The sequence below is a fragment of the Belonocnema kinseyi genome, chromosome 5 (assembly GCF_010883055.1).
Source record: "Belonocnema kinseyi isolate 2016_QV_RU_SX_M_011 chromosome 5, B_treatae_v1, whole genome shotgun sequence".
NCBI classification, from domain to species: Eukaryota; Metazoa; Arthropoda; class Insecta; order Hymenoptera; family Cynipidae; genus Belonocnema; species Belonocnema kinseyi.
Window position 1 is genome coordinate 78407094 of NC_046661.1, and position 18657 is coordinate 78425750.

At 22.8% G+C, this 18657-nt stretch overlaps 1 protein-coding gene across 1 annotated transcript in view; it reads right to left on the minus strand.

Annotated features, from left to right (window-relative positions):
- LOC117172587 (putative homeodomain transcription factor) overlaps nucleotides 1-18657 on the minus strand; it is a 39562-nt gene that overhangs the window by 18583 nt on the left and 2322 nt on the right. Inside the window, exons 2-7 of the mRNA XM_033360668.1 lie at nucleotides 17192-17331; nucleotides 16904-17115; nucleotides 14237-14420; nucleotides 10502-10629; nucleotides 10315-10414; nucleotides 6632-6835 (exon numbers count right to left, since the gene is read on the minus strand). Of these exons, the coding sequence (XP_033216559.1) occupies nucleotides 6632-6835; nucleotides 10315-10414; nucleotides 10502-10629; nucleotides 14237-14420; nucleotides 16904-17115; nucleotides 17192-17331 (968 nt within the window). The remainder of the gene's footprint in view (nucleotides 1-6631; nucleotides 6836-10314; nucleotides 10415-10501; nucleotides 10630-14236; nucleotides 14421-16903; nucleotides 17116-17191; nucleotides 17332-18657) is intronic.

The following is an 18657-nucleotide window of genomic DNA, read 5'->3' on the forward strand; positions in this document are numbered from 1 at the left end:
AGCTCCAAGGAGATTATGTTGAAAAATAAAAAAAAATTTACCCAAAAAAAATTGTTTTTATACTTCATTCTAAGGACTTATTGAACTACCCTCGTAAATTAATTTTCGTCTAAAATTATGAATCTGGACTACAAAAATTTTCAAACAAGAAGATGAATTTAAGAACCAAAAGCTTAATTTTCTACTAAAAAAAAGCGCTTCTTCAACAAAGTAAATAAATTTTCATCTAAAAATTACCGATTTTCCACTAATTAGTTGAATTTTCAACAAAAAAAAAAGATAAATTTTCACCTAAACATTAAATATTTAAATTTTTATTTAAAAACATTAGTTTTCAACGTAATTGATGAATTTTCAACCAAAATTATAAATCTTAAACTGAAAAAGTTGGAATTTAAATCAAAAAGATAAATTTACAACTTAATTTATGAATATTTATCTGGAATACTTAAATTTTTAACCAAGAAGATGAATTTTCGAACTAAAAGATTCATTTTCTACAAAAAGTGATTTTTCAACAAAACAAATGAATTTTCATCTAAGAAGACCAATTTTCAACTAAATAGTTGAATTTTCAACAAAAAATGAAGTATTAAAATTGTTAAGAGTAAAAAAATTAATTTTCAACGAAAATTATGAATATTAACTGAAATAGTTGGATTTTAAACCAACACGATGATTTTTCAAACGAAAAGATTAGTTTTTACAACTAAAAAAAAACAAACAAGGGATTTATCAGCAAAAGACGTGAATTTACAAACAAAATAGCAGTTGAATTTTCAACTAAAAAAACAATTTCTAAACGATATAATTGAATTTTGAACTAAAAAACAACTGTTTTTATTTTCAACTAAAATTATGAATATTAATCTGGAATACAAAAATTTTCAACCAAAAAGTTGAATTTACGAATCAAAAGGTTAATTTTTTACCAAAAAAGGGGATTCTTCAACAAAGTAAATGAATTTTCATCAAAAAATGACCAATTTTCGACTAATTAGTTGAATTTTCAACAAACAAAAAAAGATAAATTTTCATCTAAACATTAAATATTTAAATTTTTAGTTAAAAACATTAGTTTTCAAGGTAATTGATGAATTTTCAACCAAAATTATGAATCTTAAACTGAAACAGTTGGAATTTAAATAAAAAAAATAAATTTACAACTTAAATTATGAATATTTATCTGGAATACTTAAATTTTTAACCAAGAAGATAAATTTTCGAACTAAAAGATTAATTTTCTACCAAAAAAGTGATTTTTCAACAAAATAAATGAATTTTCATCTAAGAAGACCAATTTTCAACTAAATAGTTGAATTTTCAACAACAACAAAAAGCTGAATTTTCAACAAAAAATTAAGTATTTAAATTTTTTCAGTTAAAAAATTAATTTTCAACGAAATTGATGAATTTTCAACTGAAATTATGATTATTTATCTGTAAGACATACATTTTTAACCAAGAAGATGAGTTTTCATCTTAAAGATCAAATTTTAAATAAATAGTTGAATTTTCAACAAAAAATAAGTATTAAAATTGTTATCAGTTAAAAAAATTAATTTTCCACGAAAATTATGAATATTAACTGAAATAGTTGGATTTTAAACCAACACGATGATTTTTCAAACGAAAAGATTAGTTTTTACAGAAAAAAAAACAAACAAGGGATTCATCAGCAAAAGACGTGAATTTACAAACAAAATAGCAGTTGAATTTTCAACTAAAAAGACAAATTCTAAACCATATAATTGAATTTTGAACTAAAAAAAATATCGATTTTTGAACAAAAAGATTAATTTTTTAAATAAAAAATATGATTTTTCAACCAAATAAATTAATTTTCATCTAAAAAATACAAATTTTCAACTAAATAGTTGAATTTTCAAAAAAAAAGAAAAGGATCAATTTTCAACATAAAATGAAATATTTAAATTTTTATCTAAAAAATTTAATGTTCAACGATATTGACCAATTTCCAACTAAAATTAAGAATATTTATCTGGAATACATCAATTTTTAACCGAGAAAATGAATTTTAAAACAAAAAAGACTAATTTTCTACACAAAAAAAACGATTTTTCAACAATATAAATTATTTTTTATCTAAAAAAAGATCAGTTTTCAAGTAAATGGTGAAATTCTTAAGAAAAGAAAAAAGATAAATTTAAAACCAAAAATTAAATATTTAAATTTTTAGTTAACAACCCTAATTTTCAATGACATTGATGATTTTTCGACTAAAGTTATGAATTTTATACTGAAATACTTGGATTTTAAATCAAAAAGTTAAATTTTCAAACAAAATAGTACTTGAATTTTAAACTAAAAAAGACAAATTCTAAACCAAATAATTGAATTTTCACCCAAAAATGGAATCATTAAATTTTCAGTTAGGAAATTAATTTTCAACCATACTGATGAATTTTTAACTAAAATGATAAATACTTAAATGCAATAGTTGAATTTTCAACCAAAAAGATAAATTTGAAACAATAAGATTAATTTTCTACAAAAAAAAAAGATTTTTCAATAAATTACGTTAAGTTTCATCATAAAGAGAAATTTTCAATAAAATAGTGGAATTTTGAACAAAAAAAGATCAAGTTTCGAACAAAAAGATAAATTTTTTACCAAAAAAGACGATTTTTCAAAAGAATAAATAATTTTGAACAAAAGAAGGGCTATTTTCAATCAAAAAATATGATTTTTAATAAAATAAATCAATTTTGAACGAAATATTCTTGAATTTTGAACTAAAAAAGATCATTTTTCAACCAAAAATGAAATCGTTAAATTTTCACTTATAAAATTAATTTTCAACCTAATTGATTAATTTTCAATTTAAATGATGAATCTTTAACTGCAATAACTGAATTTTTAACAATAAAAAATAAATTTAAAAAAATATATATATTAATTTTCTAAGAAAAAAGACGATTTTTCAATCAGAAACATACATTTTCAGCTAAAAAAGACAAGATTTTCGAAAAAATTGTTAAATTTTGAACAAAAAAAATATCAATTTTGAACCAAAATTGTAATATTTCAATGCTCGGTTAAAAAACTAATTTTCAACGAATATCATAAATTTTTAACTAAAAATATAAATATTAAACTTTAATAATTTAATTTTCAACCGAAAAGATGAAATTGAAATAATAGGATTAATTTTGTACCGAAAAAGACGATTTTTCAAAAAAATACATGAATATTCAACTAAAAAAGATGACATTTCAACAAAAAATGAAGCAATTGAATTTTCAGTTAAAAATTAATTTTCAACCAAACTGATGAATTTTTAACTTAAATGATAAATCTTCAACTGAAATAATTAAATTTTCAACTAAAAATATGAATTTGAAAAACCTATATATAATAATAATAAAACATAATAAATATTAATTTTCTACCAATACAGGCGATTTTTCAGCAAAATACAAGTACATGAAGTTTCAAGAAAATGTTAGATATTTCCATTAAAAAAGACAAATTTCCACTAATTAGTTACATTTTAAACTAAAGAAGATCAATTTTAAAACAACCAAAGATTTAATACTTACATTTTTAGTTCAAAAAATTAATTTTCAGCAAAAAAAACAAGCAAAATTCTCAAAACAAAAATTGTTAAAGTTTTAACTGGAAATGTTAAATTTCCATTTAAAAAGTTGATTTCCATTCAAAGAAAAAACGAATTTTCAACTAAGTATCTCATTTTTTAACCAACGATCAATTTTCAATTAAAATTATGAACCTGCAGACAGCAAAAAATATTAAATTTTAACAAAAGAGTTCAACTCTTCAAGTTAAACTAAGTAATTAAATTTTTATTCCAAAAAAGATAAATTGTTCAGAGTGGCGGTTTTAATCGAAGACAAAAATTCCCGGTCATTTCCCGTTTTTTCCCGGTTCACAAACATTTTTCACTTTCAATGAAATTAAAAAAATCAAACTATATCCGAAGCATTTTTCCATATAAAGTGATAAACAATAAACAACAAATTAAAGCATTCAAAGTGGAATACTTGAATTCCGAACTTTTAAAATTGAAGTTTAAAAGTTTTTCAATTCGAAAATTGTGTATTCAAATACTCAAAAATTTACACGTGCCAAATGGAAGGTACTAACACTTTTCAATTAAATAATGTTAAATGAAACGCAAATAAACTGCAAAATTTAGAACTTTTATAAATTATGGAGTTTAAAGATTCAGATTAGGTTCCAAAAATATAAATCCATGTTAACCTTTTTAATAGTTTAAATTAATGAATCAAGCAATGAACTTAAAAATTTTTCAAAATTATATTATTTTAAGTAATTTTAAGGTAGACACATTAAAAATTGATTAATAATTTTTTTTAACTTAACATTTCTGTAATTAGAAGTTAAATTATTTATTTATTTTAAATAGACTAGGCATCTTTCAAAAGCTTTAAAATTTTATTTCAAAATCTTGAAAAATCTAAAGGTGGTTTTAAATTTCTCCAAATTGAAAATAATTTTATAATTCTTTTTGGAACTTTTAAATATATTTCCAAATGATTTGAATTTTTTCTATAACTTTTAGAAAATCCTGCAAATTAAAAAAAATGAATAAATTGGAATAAATATATAAAATATATAAAAACTATATATAAATAAATAAATAAAATATATATAAATATATAAAATATATAAATAAATATAAACAAATAACAATAGAACACTTATTATTTGTAAAAATATTAGAGTAATTTTACGAGATATTTAGAAGTTTTAAAAAGATTCGAATTAAATTTAAAACTTGAAATAATTTCAAATACTTACAGCCGAATTTAAAATAAAATGTAGATTTTTTCAAATTTCAAACAAAAAATGTAGAATTTTTTTAAGCTTTGAAAAATTATTCTAACAGAAAGTTTAAAGAGATTTTAAGAGATTTCAAAAATTATCAAAGAAGAATATGAAAGATTTTAAGGATTTTTTTTACTTTGCAGGATTTTCAAAAATTGTAGGAAAATATCGATTTATTTAAAAATATATTTAGAAGTTCTGAAAAAATGTCAACACACTTTTTTTAAATTACTCAAAATAATTTAAAGTTTTTAATTAATTTTGAATCTTTTCGAAACTTCTAAATATCTCTTGAGATTACTCAAATTTTTTCTACAAATTATAAGTTTTCAATTGTTATTTATGCGTCACAATTTAAAAATTACAGTTATAAATTAAACACTTTTTAAATAGAACAATTAAAATTGTAACTCTAAAAGTTTAAAAGTTCTTCGAAAATCTAAAAATTCAAAGCTTTCTATGTAAAAAAATTCAGTTAAAAATTTTTTTTTTTAATATTTGGTTAGAATTCACTCGTCTTAAATAAACAGTGAAATATTTCTAAACATTAAATAGTTATTCTTTTTCTAAAATAAAAAATTACAAATCAGATGCATTAAAATTGAATAATTTAGACTTTAATCATATTTTTAATTTAATGAAAATCTTTAAGACTATATTATTATGGAGTTATTTTAAGTTAAAAATAGTAAAACGCACGTTTACATTTTTTAATAGCTAAAAAAAATTAATAGAAATAATATATTGATAAATTTAATATAAAAAATAATATAAAGGAAGACCAGAAACTCTAAATTAAAAATACATGATTGATAAATCATGAAAATTCTTATTTAAAAATAAAATTATCGGAATAAATGATATATTAATTTAAATTCCTCAAAAAATCCTCAAATTTTGAACGGATCCAGAATTTTTTGTTACAGATCCATTTAAAGTACAGATCCATTTAAAAAATAATTGATTTATTTATATTTACAGTTGATAAAATTAAACTGTTTTTAATTGACAATTTTCAACTTCAAATGCTGTTAATTTTTAATTGTTTAAATCTTCAAAACTGCACTTTAATTTTTTTTTAAACTGTTAAAATCGAAACTGGGCAGATTTTTTCCTCTGAAAATTCGTAAAATTCACATTTTCCCGGTCCGGCGGCCACCCTGTTTTTTATTAAAAATCTTCGATTTTAAAAACTTCTAATTTCTTAAGCCTTTAAAACTGTATTTTAAAATTTTTTAAATTAAAATATATGTCAAAAAATAAATTCACTTTCATTTCCCGGTTTTCCCCGGTCTCATAAAATTCCCGGCCCTTTCCCGGTTTTCCAGGTTTCCCGGTCCAGTGGCCACCCTGATTGTTAACAAAAAATGTAGTAGTTAAAATTTCAAACAAAAATTACGACTTTTCAATATGAGTTTAATTTTCAACAACGAAAGATTTTTCAGTCAAGAGAGAAAACAAATTTCCAAACAAACTCTTGAAGTTTCAAGCAAAAATATTAGTTTTCAACGAAGAAGATTAATGCTGTATCAAAAAGAACGGTTTTTAAAGAAAATACAAGAATTTTCAACTAAAAACGATCAGTTATCAACCTAAAATAGAATAGTTAAATTTTCAGTTGGAAAAATTAATTTTCAGGTTTTCCAGATTTTTAAATGTAGAGTAGACACCCTGAATTGAGATTTAATTTTTGTTTTTAGTAATAAAACTGAATAAATAAGATGTTGAATGCCTCTTTATGTCTAATAATCGAGCCCAATTCCTAACAGAGAATAAAAGATTTCGCTTTCTTTAATACCAGAAAAGCGTCGAGATACTGAAAACTCCTGTTCTGTTATTTCCACAACGTTCGTTTTTGGCTCGGGCTTTTTAGCTTTCTTTTCAATTGCAGGTCCAGCTGCTTCTTTTTCATTATCGCTGGATACGTTGCCATTTAGGCTTTCGAAACCGTCGTCGTCTTGATGAACGACGTTTCCATTTTCCGGAATTTCCTCAATGGGATCTGAAAATTATTCATTTTTTAACAAATCTGATTTTTCATACTTTGCTATATTTGATTTTTATATTGAAAGAAAATTGGATTCAATTGATATTTTTAATATAAACTATAGGACTTAAGTTCAAAATGTTTTAAAAATAAAAAGCGTCCAGGAATTTATATTTGAACAATTTTTTAGAAATAAAAAACAATTTTATGCGCCTCGAATTTGAAAGCATCTAAAATATGAAGCGCCTGGAATAGAATTATTGTTTAAAGCCCTAAATTTAATCATTGCAGAAATTGAAAAAGGAAAAATTAAAAGCCTTCTGAAATTAAAGTTTCATCAAAATGAAGAGCGTCCAGGAATTAAAATCCTCTTTAAATGAAAAAACTGCTTGAAACTGCTTAAAGTTCATCAAATCTGAAAGTATCCGAATAATACCTTCGAGATTTAAAAAACCCAAAATTAGAAATATTTCGAATTTAAAAGGATTTTGATATTTAATACCTAGTCAAATTTTAAAACGCAAAAAATGAAAACTGAATTGGAGTTGAACAATTGCTTCTAAATGAAAAAGAAAATAAGTGCGCCTTAAAATTAAAAGATTCTGAAATAGAAAGCATCAAGATTTTGAAGATTCTTAAATTTAAAATAGATTCTTGAAATTTGAAGCTCAGAATTTAAATTTTTAAGAAATTGAAAACAACATTAAAATATTTTGAGTTTAAAAGCCCCCACAAATTTTAAAAGCTGTATAATTTAAAATATTTTAAAATAGAAATTTCTTCAAAATGATAGGTTGCAAAATTAGAGATTTTTCAAATTTAAAGGCTCCTTGAAATTGTAGGGCTTTCGAAATTAAAAGCGTGTGAAATATAAAGGCTTTTTAAATTTAAAACACCAAAAATAAAAAACGAAATAAAATTCAATAATTTCTTCTAAATAAAAAAAGGGAATGCACCTCGAAATTAAAAGCTTCTGAAATATAAAGCATCTAGAATTTGAAGCACATAAAATTTAAAACTGATTCTTAAAATTTAAAGCTCCAAATGGTATTTTTTAGAAATAAAGCTGATATTAAATCTCTCTGAAATATAAGCTTTACCAAAATCTCTCGAAAATAAAAATCTAAAAGATATAATCTAAAAAAATTATAATTTTTTATAATTTATCTTTCAAAATTAATAGGTTTAAAAATTAGAATGATTTTCAATTCGAAAGTACCTTAAAATTCAAAGTTTTTGCAAATTAAAAGCTTCCTCAAATTTAAAACACCGAAAATCAAAATGCAAAAATTTAATAATTTTTTCAAAATGTAATGTTCCTCGAAATTAAAATCCTTTAAAATATAAAGCAACCAGAATTAAAAACTCCTCACATTTAAAAGACGAACTGAAATTTAACAATTTCTTCTAAATGAAAAAAAGTAAAGAACCAAAATCCCTAAAAATAAAAAATCTGAAAGCCCCTGGAAATGCTAAAGGCTAAAAAATGAAGTTTTTGAAATTTTTCCTACAAAATTAATAGGGTTAAAAATAAAAATGATTCATAATTTGAATGTAACTTAAAATTCAAAGTTTTTGGAAATTACAAGCCTCCTCAAATTGAAATCCTTTAAAATATAAAGCCATCAGAATTCAAAACTCTTATAATTTAAAATTTATTTCTGAAATTTAAACCTCAAAAATTGAACTGTTCCAAAATTTAGCCAGAAAATAAAATTTGAGGGTTACCAAAATCTCTCAAAAATAAAATTTTATAAAAATCGAATGTATCCGAATAAGTAAAAAGCGCCCTGAAATTTAAAATTCTTCAGAATTAAAAAAAGCCTTTAAAGTCTTTTGAAATTAAAAGGCTTAAAATTCAAAGAATTTCGAATCAAAAAGCTTCTTGAAATTTAAAGCCTTTTTAAATTTAAAACACCAAAAATTAAAAGCTAACTGAAATTTGACCATTTCTTCTAAATGAAAAAAAGTGTTAATCCAAAATCTCTCAAAATTAAAAATCTAAAATCTAAAAGTATCTAGAAATGTTAAAAGCTAAAAAATGAAAAGTTTTTTTAATTTATCCTTCAAAGTTAATAGGTTTAAAAATTAGAAAGATTTTTAATTTGAAAGTAACTTCAAATTCAAAGTTTTTGAAATTACAAACCTCCTCAAATTTAAAACGCCAAAAGGAAAAAGCGAAAATTTAAACATTTCTTCAAAATTATTAAAAATTAAATGTGCCTCGAAGTTAAAATCCTTTAAAATATGAAGCAATCAGAATTTAAAACTCTAATAATTTAAAATCGATTTGTGAAATTTAAACCTAAAAAATTTAACTTTTCAAAAATTCAGCCATTACAACAATTTCTCAGAAATAAAAGTTTATAAAAATAGAAAGTATCGGAATAAGTAAAAAACGCCCAGAAATGAAAAAATCTTCAGAATTTAAAAAAAAACTTGAAAGTCTTTTGAAATAGAAATTGAAAAGCAAACTAAAATTTAACAATTTATTATAAATGAAAAAAGTGAATAACCAAAATCTCTTAAAATTAAAAACCTAAAAGCCTCCGGAAATTTTAAAAGACCAAGAATACAATTTTTTTTGAAAATGTAACAATTTCTTCAAAATTGATTAAAATTAAATATGCATCGTAATTAAAATCCTTTGAAATAAAAAGCCACCAGAATTCAAAACTCTTATAATTTAAAATCGATTTCTGAAATTGAAACCTAAAAAATTTAACTTTTACAAAATTCAGCCAGAAACTAAAATCTTCTAAAATTTAAGCCTCATAAAAATCTCTCAGATACCAAAGTTTATGAAAATGGAAAGTATCCGAATAAGTAAAAAGCGATTTGAAATTTTAAATTCTTCAGAATTAAAAAAAAAAAAACTTGAGTTTTTAAAAATTGAAATACTTTTGATATTAATAGGCTTAAAATTCTAAGGATTTCAAATAAAAAAACTTCTTAAAACTTAAATCCTTCTAAAACTTAAGACACCAGAAATGAAAAGCGAAATAAAATTGAATAATTTCTTCTAAATGAAAAAAAAAGTAAAGAACCAAAATCTCTTAAAATTAAAAATCTAAATGACCAAGAATGAAAACTTTTGGAAATTTTAACAACTAGCGATTTGAAATTGTACAGAATTACAAAAAGACTTAAAGTCTTTTGAAATCTCTCAAGATTAAAAATTTTAAAGCGTCCAGAAATGTGAAAAACCCAAAAATGAAGTATTTTTAAAGCACCAAAAATTAAAACCCAAAATTTTAAAACTGCTTTAAAATTAACAAAAATTAAATGTGTCTCAAAATTAAAATTCTTTAAAATATAAAACCACCAGAATGAAAAAACTCCTCAAATTTAAAATCAATTTCTGAAATTGAACCTTAAAATTGTCACTTATCAGACGTTGAGACAGATACAAAAATCTTCTTAAATTTAAAGCTCACCAAAATCTTTTGAAATAAAAAAATTAATCAAAATGAAAACAAATAAAACTGAAATACCTGGTCGTTCTTCCACTAAAGGACTCTGAATTTCATCGAATGATGGGGAACTTTCCACTTTCAATTCAGCATCAGTTTGTCCTTGCAACGTATCATCTTTCTGAAATTTACCTCAATTATTAATAATTATTCTTTTTTATGACAAAAATTCTGAATTTTTGTATATTTTTTCGATTAATTTCCTTACTTTTGGACTAGCAGTGGCGGTGCTTTCGATGGTAACTTTTTTGGCAAATCGAACTGAAGAGGAAACTTCTACACTAATGGCACTTCCTTTTTCAGAGACAGGATCTGATTTATAATCAGTGTTGGTTCCTGTATTTAAAATAAATTTAAAAAATGATTATTTAAGAATTTTATGTCCGAAATTAAAGGGTGCAGTGGAAAATTAATTTTATTTTCTCAGAAAAGTTTTCAATTTGCTAGCCTAACGTTTTAAAAGTATTAAAAATGTTCTTCAACCTTTATTTAATTAATATTTCGTCTATAAATTATCAATATTTTTATTTATTTATCACAGGCTTCACAGTCTTTCATTGAAAATGTATTTATTTTAATGAAAATGCCACAACTTTGTTAAAAATGCATCATTTTCGATTGACAAATTCAAATTTGTTGTGGAAAATTCACCTTTCTGGGTTTCAAAGTCAACTATTTGGTTATAAATTAAGTTTTTTTGTTAAAAATTCCACAATTTAATTGAAATTTTCTTTATTTCTTAACGGAAGAGAGTATTTTAGTTGTAACTTCATCTTGTTGTATGAAATGTTTATCCTTTTTGGCTAAAAATGCAAAAGGGTTGAAAATGTGTTTTATTCTTGTTGAAAAAGGTTTCTTGGTCGGAAATTCGACTCTTGGTAGCAATGTCATCTTTATTTGTTAAAAATTCAACTTTTTGCTCGAAAGTTAATCTGTTTTGGATAAAGATTCAACTATTCGGTTGGAAACTCGTCATTTTTGCTTAAATTGAAATATTTAATTAAATTTTTTAAATTTTGGTAGAAATATCAATAATTACATTCTTAGTTGAAGATTTTTTTTCAATTTAAATATTCCATTTTTGGTACAATATTTCTATTTTTTGTTTAGTTGAAAATTCGTGTTGTTTCTTTGGCTGAAAATTAACTTTTTTTAGCTGAAAATGTAATTATTTAAGTTTTCGTAGATAATTGTTTTTTTTTTTTAGAGGAATTCGTCTTTTTAGTATGAAAATGTATCTCTTTCAGTCGAAATGTCCTATTTTTATGCAAAATTCCTTCTTTCCTTTTAGTTCCAAATTAATTTTTTCGATGAAAATTGATGTTTTTTAGTTGAAAATTCATCTCCTTGTATAGCAATTTGAGCTTTTTAGGTTACAAATGCAACTGCTTGAAAATTTCACTCTTTTGTCAAAAATTTGTCTTTTTGGTTGAAAACTTAACGATTCAGTTGAAATTTTCCTTTATTCTTGATCGCAAAATCTTTCTTCGTTCAATATTCTACACTTTTGGTAGCAAATTCATCTTTTTTTTTTTTTTTAAACTATTTTTTGCTTGAAAATTAATCTGTTTTGATTAAGGATTCAACTATTTGACCGAAATTTCGTCTTTTTTGGTTCAATTCCACTCTTTTTTAAAAATTAATTTGATAAAAATATCAACAATTACATTTTTTTTTAAATTTGCATATTCTATTTTTGATTGAATTAATAATTAATAATTAAAATCCTCTTTGTAGTTTAAAATTCGTTTTTGTTTGTTGTTGAAATTTAACTTTTTTCGCTGAAAACTGAATTATGTCGAGTTTTCCTAGAAAATAGATCTTCTTTAGTTGAGAATTCGTTGAGGATTCAAATAATTAAATTGAAAATTTGTATTTTTTGGTTAAACTAAACTGTTTTTTAATCATTTTGTTAAATTTTGTTGAAAATATCAACAATTACATTTTTGTTGTACGATTTTTTTTTTAAATTTCATTATTCCAATTTTGATTCAATATTTCTTGATAAAAAGTCCTCTTTTAAGTCGAAAATTGGCATTTTGCAGTTAAAAATTAACTCTTTTTTCTGAAACTTTTAATTATTTCTGGAAAATTGTATTTTAAATGCAAAATTCGTATTTTTTGGTTGAACTTATTTTTTTTTAATCATTTTTTTTTTAAATTTTGTTGTAATATCAACAATTACATTTTTTGTTGGCTATTTTTTGTTAAAATTTAAATATTCTATTTTTGGTTCAATGTTTCTCTTTTTTTGATAAAGAGTCCTCTTTTAAGTTAAAAATTCGTTTTTTTTGTTTTGATAAAAATTAAATTTTTTCGCTGAAAATTTAATTATTTCTGTTTTCCCAGAAAATTGATCTTCTTTAGTTGAGAATTCGTCTTTTTCTTTTGAAAATTTATCTCTTTTAGTCAAAATTTTATTTTGTTTTCAAATTTTGTTGAAAATTTGTTCTTTTACTGGTTAAAAATTCAACTAATTGGTTGAATCTTCAACTAATTTCTTAAAAACGAACTTTTTTGTTGTAAATTCATCATGATATTTATAAATTTAACTATTTTATGGAAACTTCCTTCTTTCCTTTTGGTTCCAAAATAATTTTTACTGTGAAAATTGATGTTTTCTAGTTGAATTTAGTTTTATTCTTGATCAGAAAATCTTTCTTGGTTAAAAATTCAATTCTCTTCGTAGCAATTTGATCTTTTTTTGCTAAAAATGTAACCTTTGACTCAAAAATTAATATGCTTTGTTTGAGGATTCAACTATTTGATGGAAAATTCATTTTTTTTATTGAATTCAAATTCTTTTTAATAATTTTTAAACAAATTTAGTAGAAATACCAACAATTACATTTTCTGTTGAAGATTTTTAAAAATTTAACTGTTCCATTTTTGGTTCAATATTTCTCTTTTTTGATAGAAAATCCCTCTTTTTAGTTGAAAATTCGTTGTTTTTATGTGGCAAATTAACTTTTTTAAATAAAATTTAATTATTTCAGTTTTTGTAGAAAATTGATCTTCTTTAGTTGAGAAATTCGTCTTTTTAGTTTGATTTTTTTTCTTTGGTCGTTTCATTTTTTTTTTTTTAATTGAAAATTCAACGGTTCCATTAAAATTAATCGGTTGAGGATTTTAAATTTCGTTGCCAATTTCTTCCTTTTATTAGTTAAAAATTCGACTAAATGGTTGCATGTTTAACAACTTTCTTAAAAATGAACTTTTTTTGTTGAAAATTCATCATGTTAGTTGTAAATTTAAATATTTTATTAAAAATTCCTTCTTTTCTTGGTTGTAAACTAATTTTTTTCTGTTGAAAATTTATCTTTTTTATTTGAAAATTTAACTACTTGGTTTAATGTTGAACTGCTTTATTAAGCATTTTGTTGATTAGAGATTCATAATTTTAGTATAAAATTCCTCTTATTATGTTAAAAATTAATATTTTTACCTACAAATGTAACTGTTCCATTATTAGTAGAAAACAAATTCTTTTTAGTTAACAATTTGACTATTTGGTTTAAAATTGATCTATTTTGTCAAAAAATCATATTTTCCGGTAAAGTTTAACTGCTTTGATTTAAAACAAAACAATTTTAAATTTAATTTAAAAATTGATATTTTTGAGTAGATAATTCAACTACTTATTTTAAAATTCAGAAATTACAGAAAATTTTAGGAATTTATGGCGTTTCAAATTGAATTTAATAAAGTACATGCATAAGTTTTATTTTAAAGAATTGGATCCCCTATTTTTTCAAATGAAATCTTTTTATTTTTTCCCTTTTTAAAGCTTTTCGTCCTTTTGGCTTTAGTTTCAAATTATGTCGTTTGGTTTGAAAATTCACCTGAAAAACTGAACTTTAACTTTAACCGGTCAAAGGCGGAGCACCAATTAATTAATTTATTGTGGAAAATGATTAAAAATTTCGCATTTTTTAAGACTTACGTAAATTTCTTCTCACTCTTGTCTTGCTAAATCGATTTCTTCCGTGTCTAGATCGACGAGATCTGTGTTTGTTTTCTCCATTTGTTAATGAAGGTCCCGAATGAGTTGAAACAATTTGCGAATGCACAATACACAAAGTCAGCATCATTGCAATTGGTATCAGCACTTCCGAACTAGATATGACCTACGGAAAGCAATTTAGAAAATTGATTTCTAAACATTTGAAAAAAAAATGAGTGCCGGTTTAAGGGAAGATTTTAAGGTGTTTTTTTTATTTTGCAGGATTTAACCAATTTTAAGGAAAACTTTAAATTATATCAAAAGATATTTTAAAGTTTTAGAAGTTTTAAGAAGGTTCGAAAATAATTTAAATTTTGAGTAGATTTTAAAAGTTTTAGAACAAAACGTAGATTTTAGGCGATTTCAAAGAGAATACAAAATGTTTCTTAAGATTCCTAGGAAAATTAAAAATGATTTTTCATTTTGAAAACTTAATTTGAAGAGAAAGTTGAAGAAGGCTTTGCAAAATTCAAATAATTTCCTAAAATAAAAAAAGAGTAGAAAAGACTAAAGAAAAAAATTTCAATTTTGGAATTTCAGAATATGTAAGAAAATAAAGTAATTTCAAAAGATTTTGAATAAAAAATGTAGAAGATTTTTTTTAAAGAATTTTGAAAGATTTAAACAGAAAATTAAAGATTTTTTTAAGATACCTGGAAAATGTTTACATCAGTAACGCAAACAAAAAAATTAACGGAATTGACAATTATATTTCTGGGAAAATTTTACATAAATTTGGTTTTATTTCAAAAGATTAATTTTCAGTTTTTAAAATTTCAAAATACTTCGAAAAAGAAACTGGAATATGTGAGCGAAATTTTTCTTAATTGTACAGGAGTTGGCCAAGACTTAAAAAAATATTTTTTTAAATGTAGGTTTTTTAAGATTACAAAAAATAAAATTTTGGAATTTTTTTTTTGAGTTTTAGGAAAATAAAAGATTTATTTAGGATTCCTGGAAAAAAATTCGAATGATTTTTTGGTTTGAAAAATAATATTTCAGATTATTTATAAAAATCTATAAGATTTTAAGGACAATTTTTTAATTTTTAAAGATTTTAAAAAAAAATGTAGAAAAAACTCAAACCATTTTAAAAAATAATCAAAAGTTTTTGAATTTTTTCAAAAATATGTCATGAAAGTTTTGAAAAGATTGCAAAGAATGTGAAACAAAATATATATTCTTGAAGATTGAGAGGTTCGAGAGAATAACAATTTTTTCTCAAGATTCCTACAAAAATGTAAATGATCTTTTGTCATGAAAAATAACATTTTAAATGATTTTTTAAAGTGTGAAAAAAATCTGAAAGATTTTAAGGACATTTTTTTTTTTATTTAAAAAGATTTTTCTAAATTGTAAAGAAATTTCGAAGCATTTTGAAAGATACATATAAGTTAATAAGCAATGTTAAAAAATTTCAAAAAATATAAAACAAAATTTAGAGTCTTGAATCTTAAATTCCTGGGAAAAATTAAATGATTTTAAAAAATTTGAAAAATGATATTTCCAATGATTTCTAAAAATGTAAAAAAATCTGGAAGTTCTTAAGTAATTTTTTTCATTTCATCCTTTTGGTTGAAAATTCAACAATTTGAATGGAAATTAAATGTTTTTGTTGAAAATTCGCATTTTCGTATTAGAAAATTGAACTGTTTTCTATAAAATTCGTCTCTTTCGGTTAACAAATAGTATATTTTTTTTATTCAAAATGTAACTGGTTAAAAATTAATTTTTTTTTATTAAGGACTCAACTATTTTGTTAAAAATTAATCTTCTTGAGAGAAAATTGATTTATTTGATTGAAAATTCATATTTTTTTGTTAAAAGACTGAACTATTTTCTATAAAATTCGTCTCTTTTATTACGCAATTTATATTTTTGATTAAAAATATGATTGTTTGAAAATTAAATAATTTGGGATCAGAAAATTAAACTATTTTGTTAGAAATTGATCATTTTGGGAAAAAATCAACTGCTTCTGATTTAAAAATAAAATATTTTTTGGTTGAAAATTTAACTACTTGATTGAAAGTTGAAATAGTTTCTTAAAAATATATTTTTTGTTGAAGACTCATAATTTTTTTCATCTCTATGATTGAAAATATAAGTTTCGTTGCAAATTTTTCTTTTTTAGTAGAAAACTATTTTGTTGAAAATTCGCCTTTTTTTGATAAGTTCAACTGCTTTTAATTTAAGGCTAAAATCTTTTTTGGTTAAAACATCAATTATGCATTACATTTTTCAGTGGGCAATTAATATTTTTTGGTTGAAAATGGACATTTGTGTTCCAATATTGATTTGGCATATCTGAAATCTTCAAAAATCTTGATGAATTTTCTCAAAACTCCTTTAAATATTATATTTATGTAACCTTAAAATAAATTTAGAAAAAATAAATAGTAATTCGAAATTGTTATTTTGTACTAAAAATGGTTTTCCCTCTCAAAACTATTAATGATGCTAGTTCTTTTTTCTAATTTGATGAAGAATTTTTCTAATAAAAAAATCCAAAATCGGTAAAGAATTGACTTCTGCAAGTTATTTTAACCACGTTTTTTTTTTGGCAAACCGGCACTGCGAAAAATAAAATTAATTAAAATTAATTACATCAGACTCGGATTCCCTGTTAACAAAGTGGTAGAATATAAAGCTATTTAGGAACTGAAGACTATAAAGAAGAAGAAAAAAAGCGTAGGTGTGACGACTTGTTTGTTGAATCCACCAACGACTATTGAGAGGAAGAAATAAAAGTCTTTTTAATGCCAACCAGGCAACGGTTCTTAATCCATGTTTTGGCTTAGCCTTTGGAAAAGACGAACCTGAAAGATTTAAATTAATTTTCGTTAAAAAATAAATATTCCTTAATTATTAATAAATATATATTTATTTATTTACCTCTTACGAGATCTACGTCGATAAATTCGGTTTTGAGTTTTGCAGTTCTCATGGGAACGTGAGTAAATCCTCCAAAAATTCGTTGCTCGACTGTTTTTTCCCATTGTTGCTTGTCGTAAGTTCCAATTTTTTTCTGATACCTTTTTTAAAAACAGGAGAAAAATAATAGTTCCTTTTTTTGCACCACAAAAAAAAGTTTAATAAATGGTTGCAGATTCAATCTTCAAAATTGAATAATCTCCAATTGAATAACAGTTTAAAAAATCATTATTAAAATTGAAGGCCAATTTAATATCTTTTAATTGAATATTTAAAAAAAAGCAAAAGTCATCACTTTTCCAATTCCTTTCAAAAGATTCAAATGATTTTGAGAAATTTGAAAGGATTTTAAATGTTTTTGGGGATTTTAAAAGAATCTAAGAAATTTTCAAGAATTTAAACAAAACTTTAAGGGATTTTCAAAAATTTAAAAGAAATTGAACAGATTTGTATGCGGTTCTAAAGAATTTCTTAGATTTTTGGAAGATATGGATCAATTTCCTTAGAACCTATAAGGTTTCGAGATATTTGCAAAGAATAAAAAGAAAAGGAATTTTAAAAGTTCTCAAGATATTTTAATAAATTTTCGAGGATTTCGGGAGTCATCCGATTTCGTGTAATTTCACGGGACTTTCTAATATTTTAGTGGATTTAAAAAATATATATTCACAAGAATGAAGGGGGTTTCTTAGGATTTTAAACATTTTTTAATATTTCGAGCTATATCCAAGGATTTGAAAGAATTTAAAAGATTTTAAGATATTTTAAAAGATTCCAAGGCATTTTCGAAAGATTCAAATATTTTCAAGCAATTTTCAAGGATTTTTAAGAAATTAAAAAAAATGACATGGGATATAAAAAGTTCTCAAGATAGTTTAATCAATTTTCCAGGAAATATCAGCAGATTTTACGGAATTTTATAATTTTTTCGTGTATTTTAAAGTCTTTAGAATATTTAGAAATATTCCAAGGAATTTCCACTTGTTTTCAATGAATTTAAATAATTTTAGAGTATTTTCTAAAATTCAGATTTTAAAGATTTTAGAGGATTTTTAATATTTCTAATAGATTTAAATACATTCAAGTGATTCTACGGGACTTTTAAGATCTTAGGATATTTTTTTAATATTTCAAGGAATTTTCAAGAGTTTCTGAAAGTTTTAATTGATTTCAATCAAAAATGCAAGACATTTTTTGCAGATTTAAACATTTTCAAGAAATTTCCAAGGATTTTAAGGGATTTAAACATAATTTTATGGGGTTTTAACGAATCTCCAAGAATTTCGGAAGATATGGAATTATTTAATGGGACCTATAAGGTTTTAGCCTACTTTATAAGATTTTCAAAGATTTTAATTATTTTATGAAATTTTTAATGATTTCCTTTAATGAATTTTTCAGGACTTTGTGAAATATTACTAGATTTC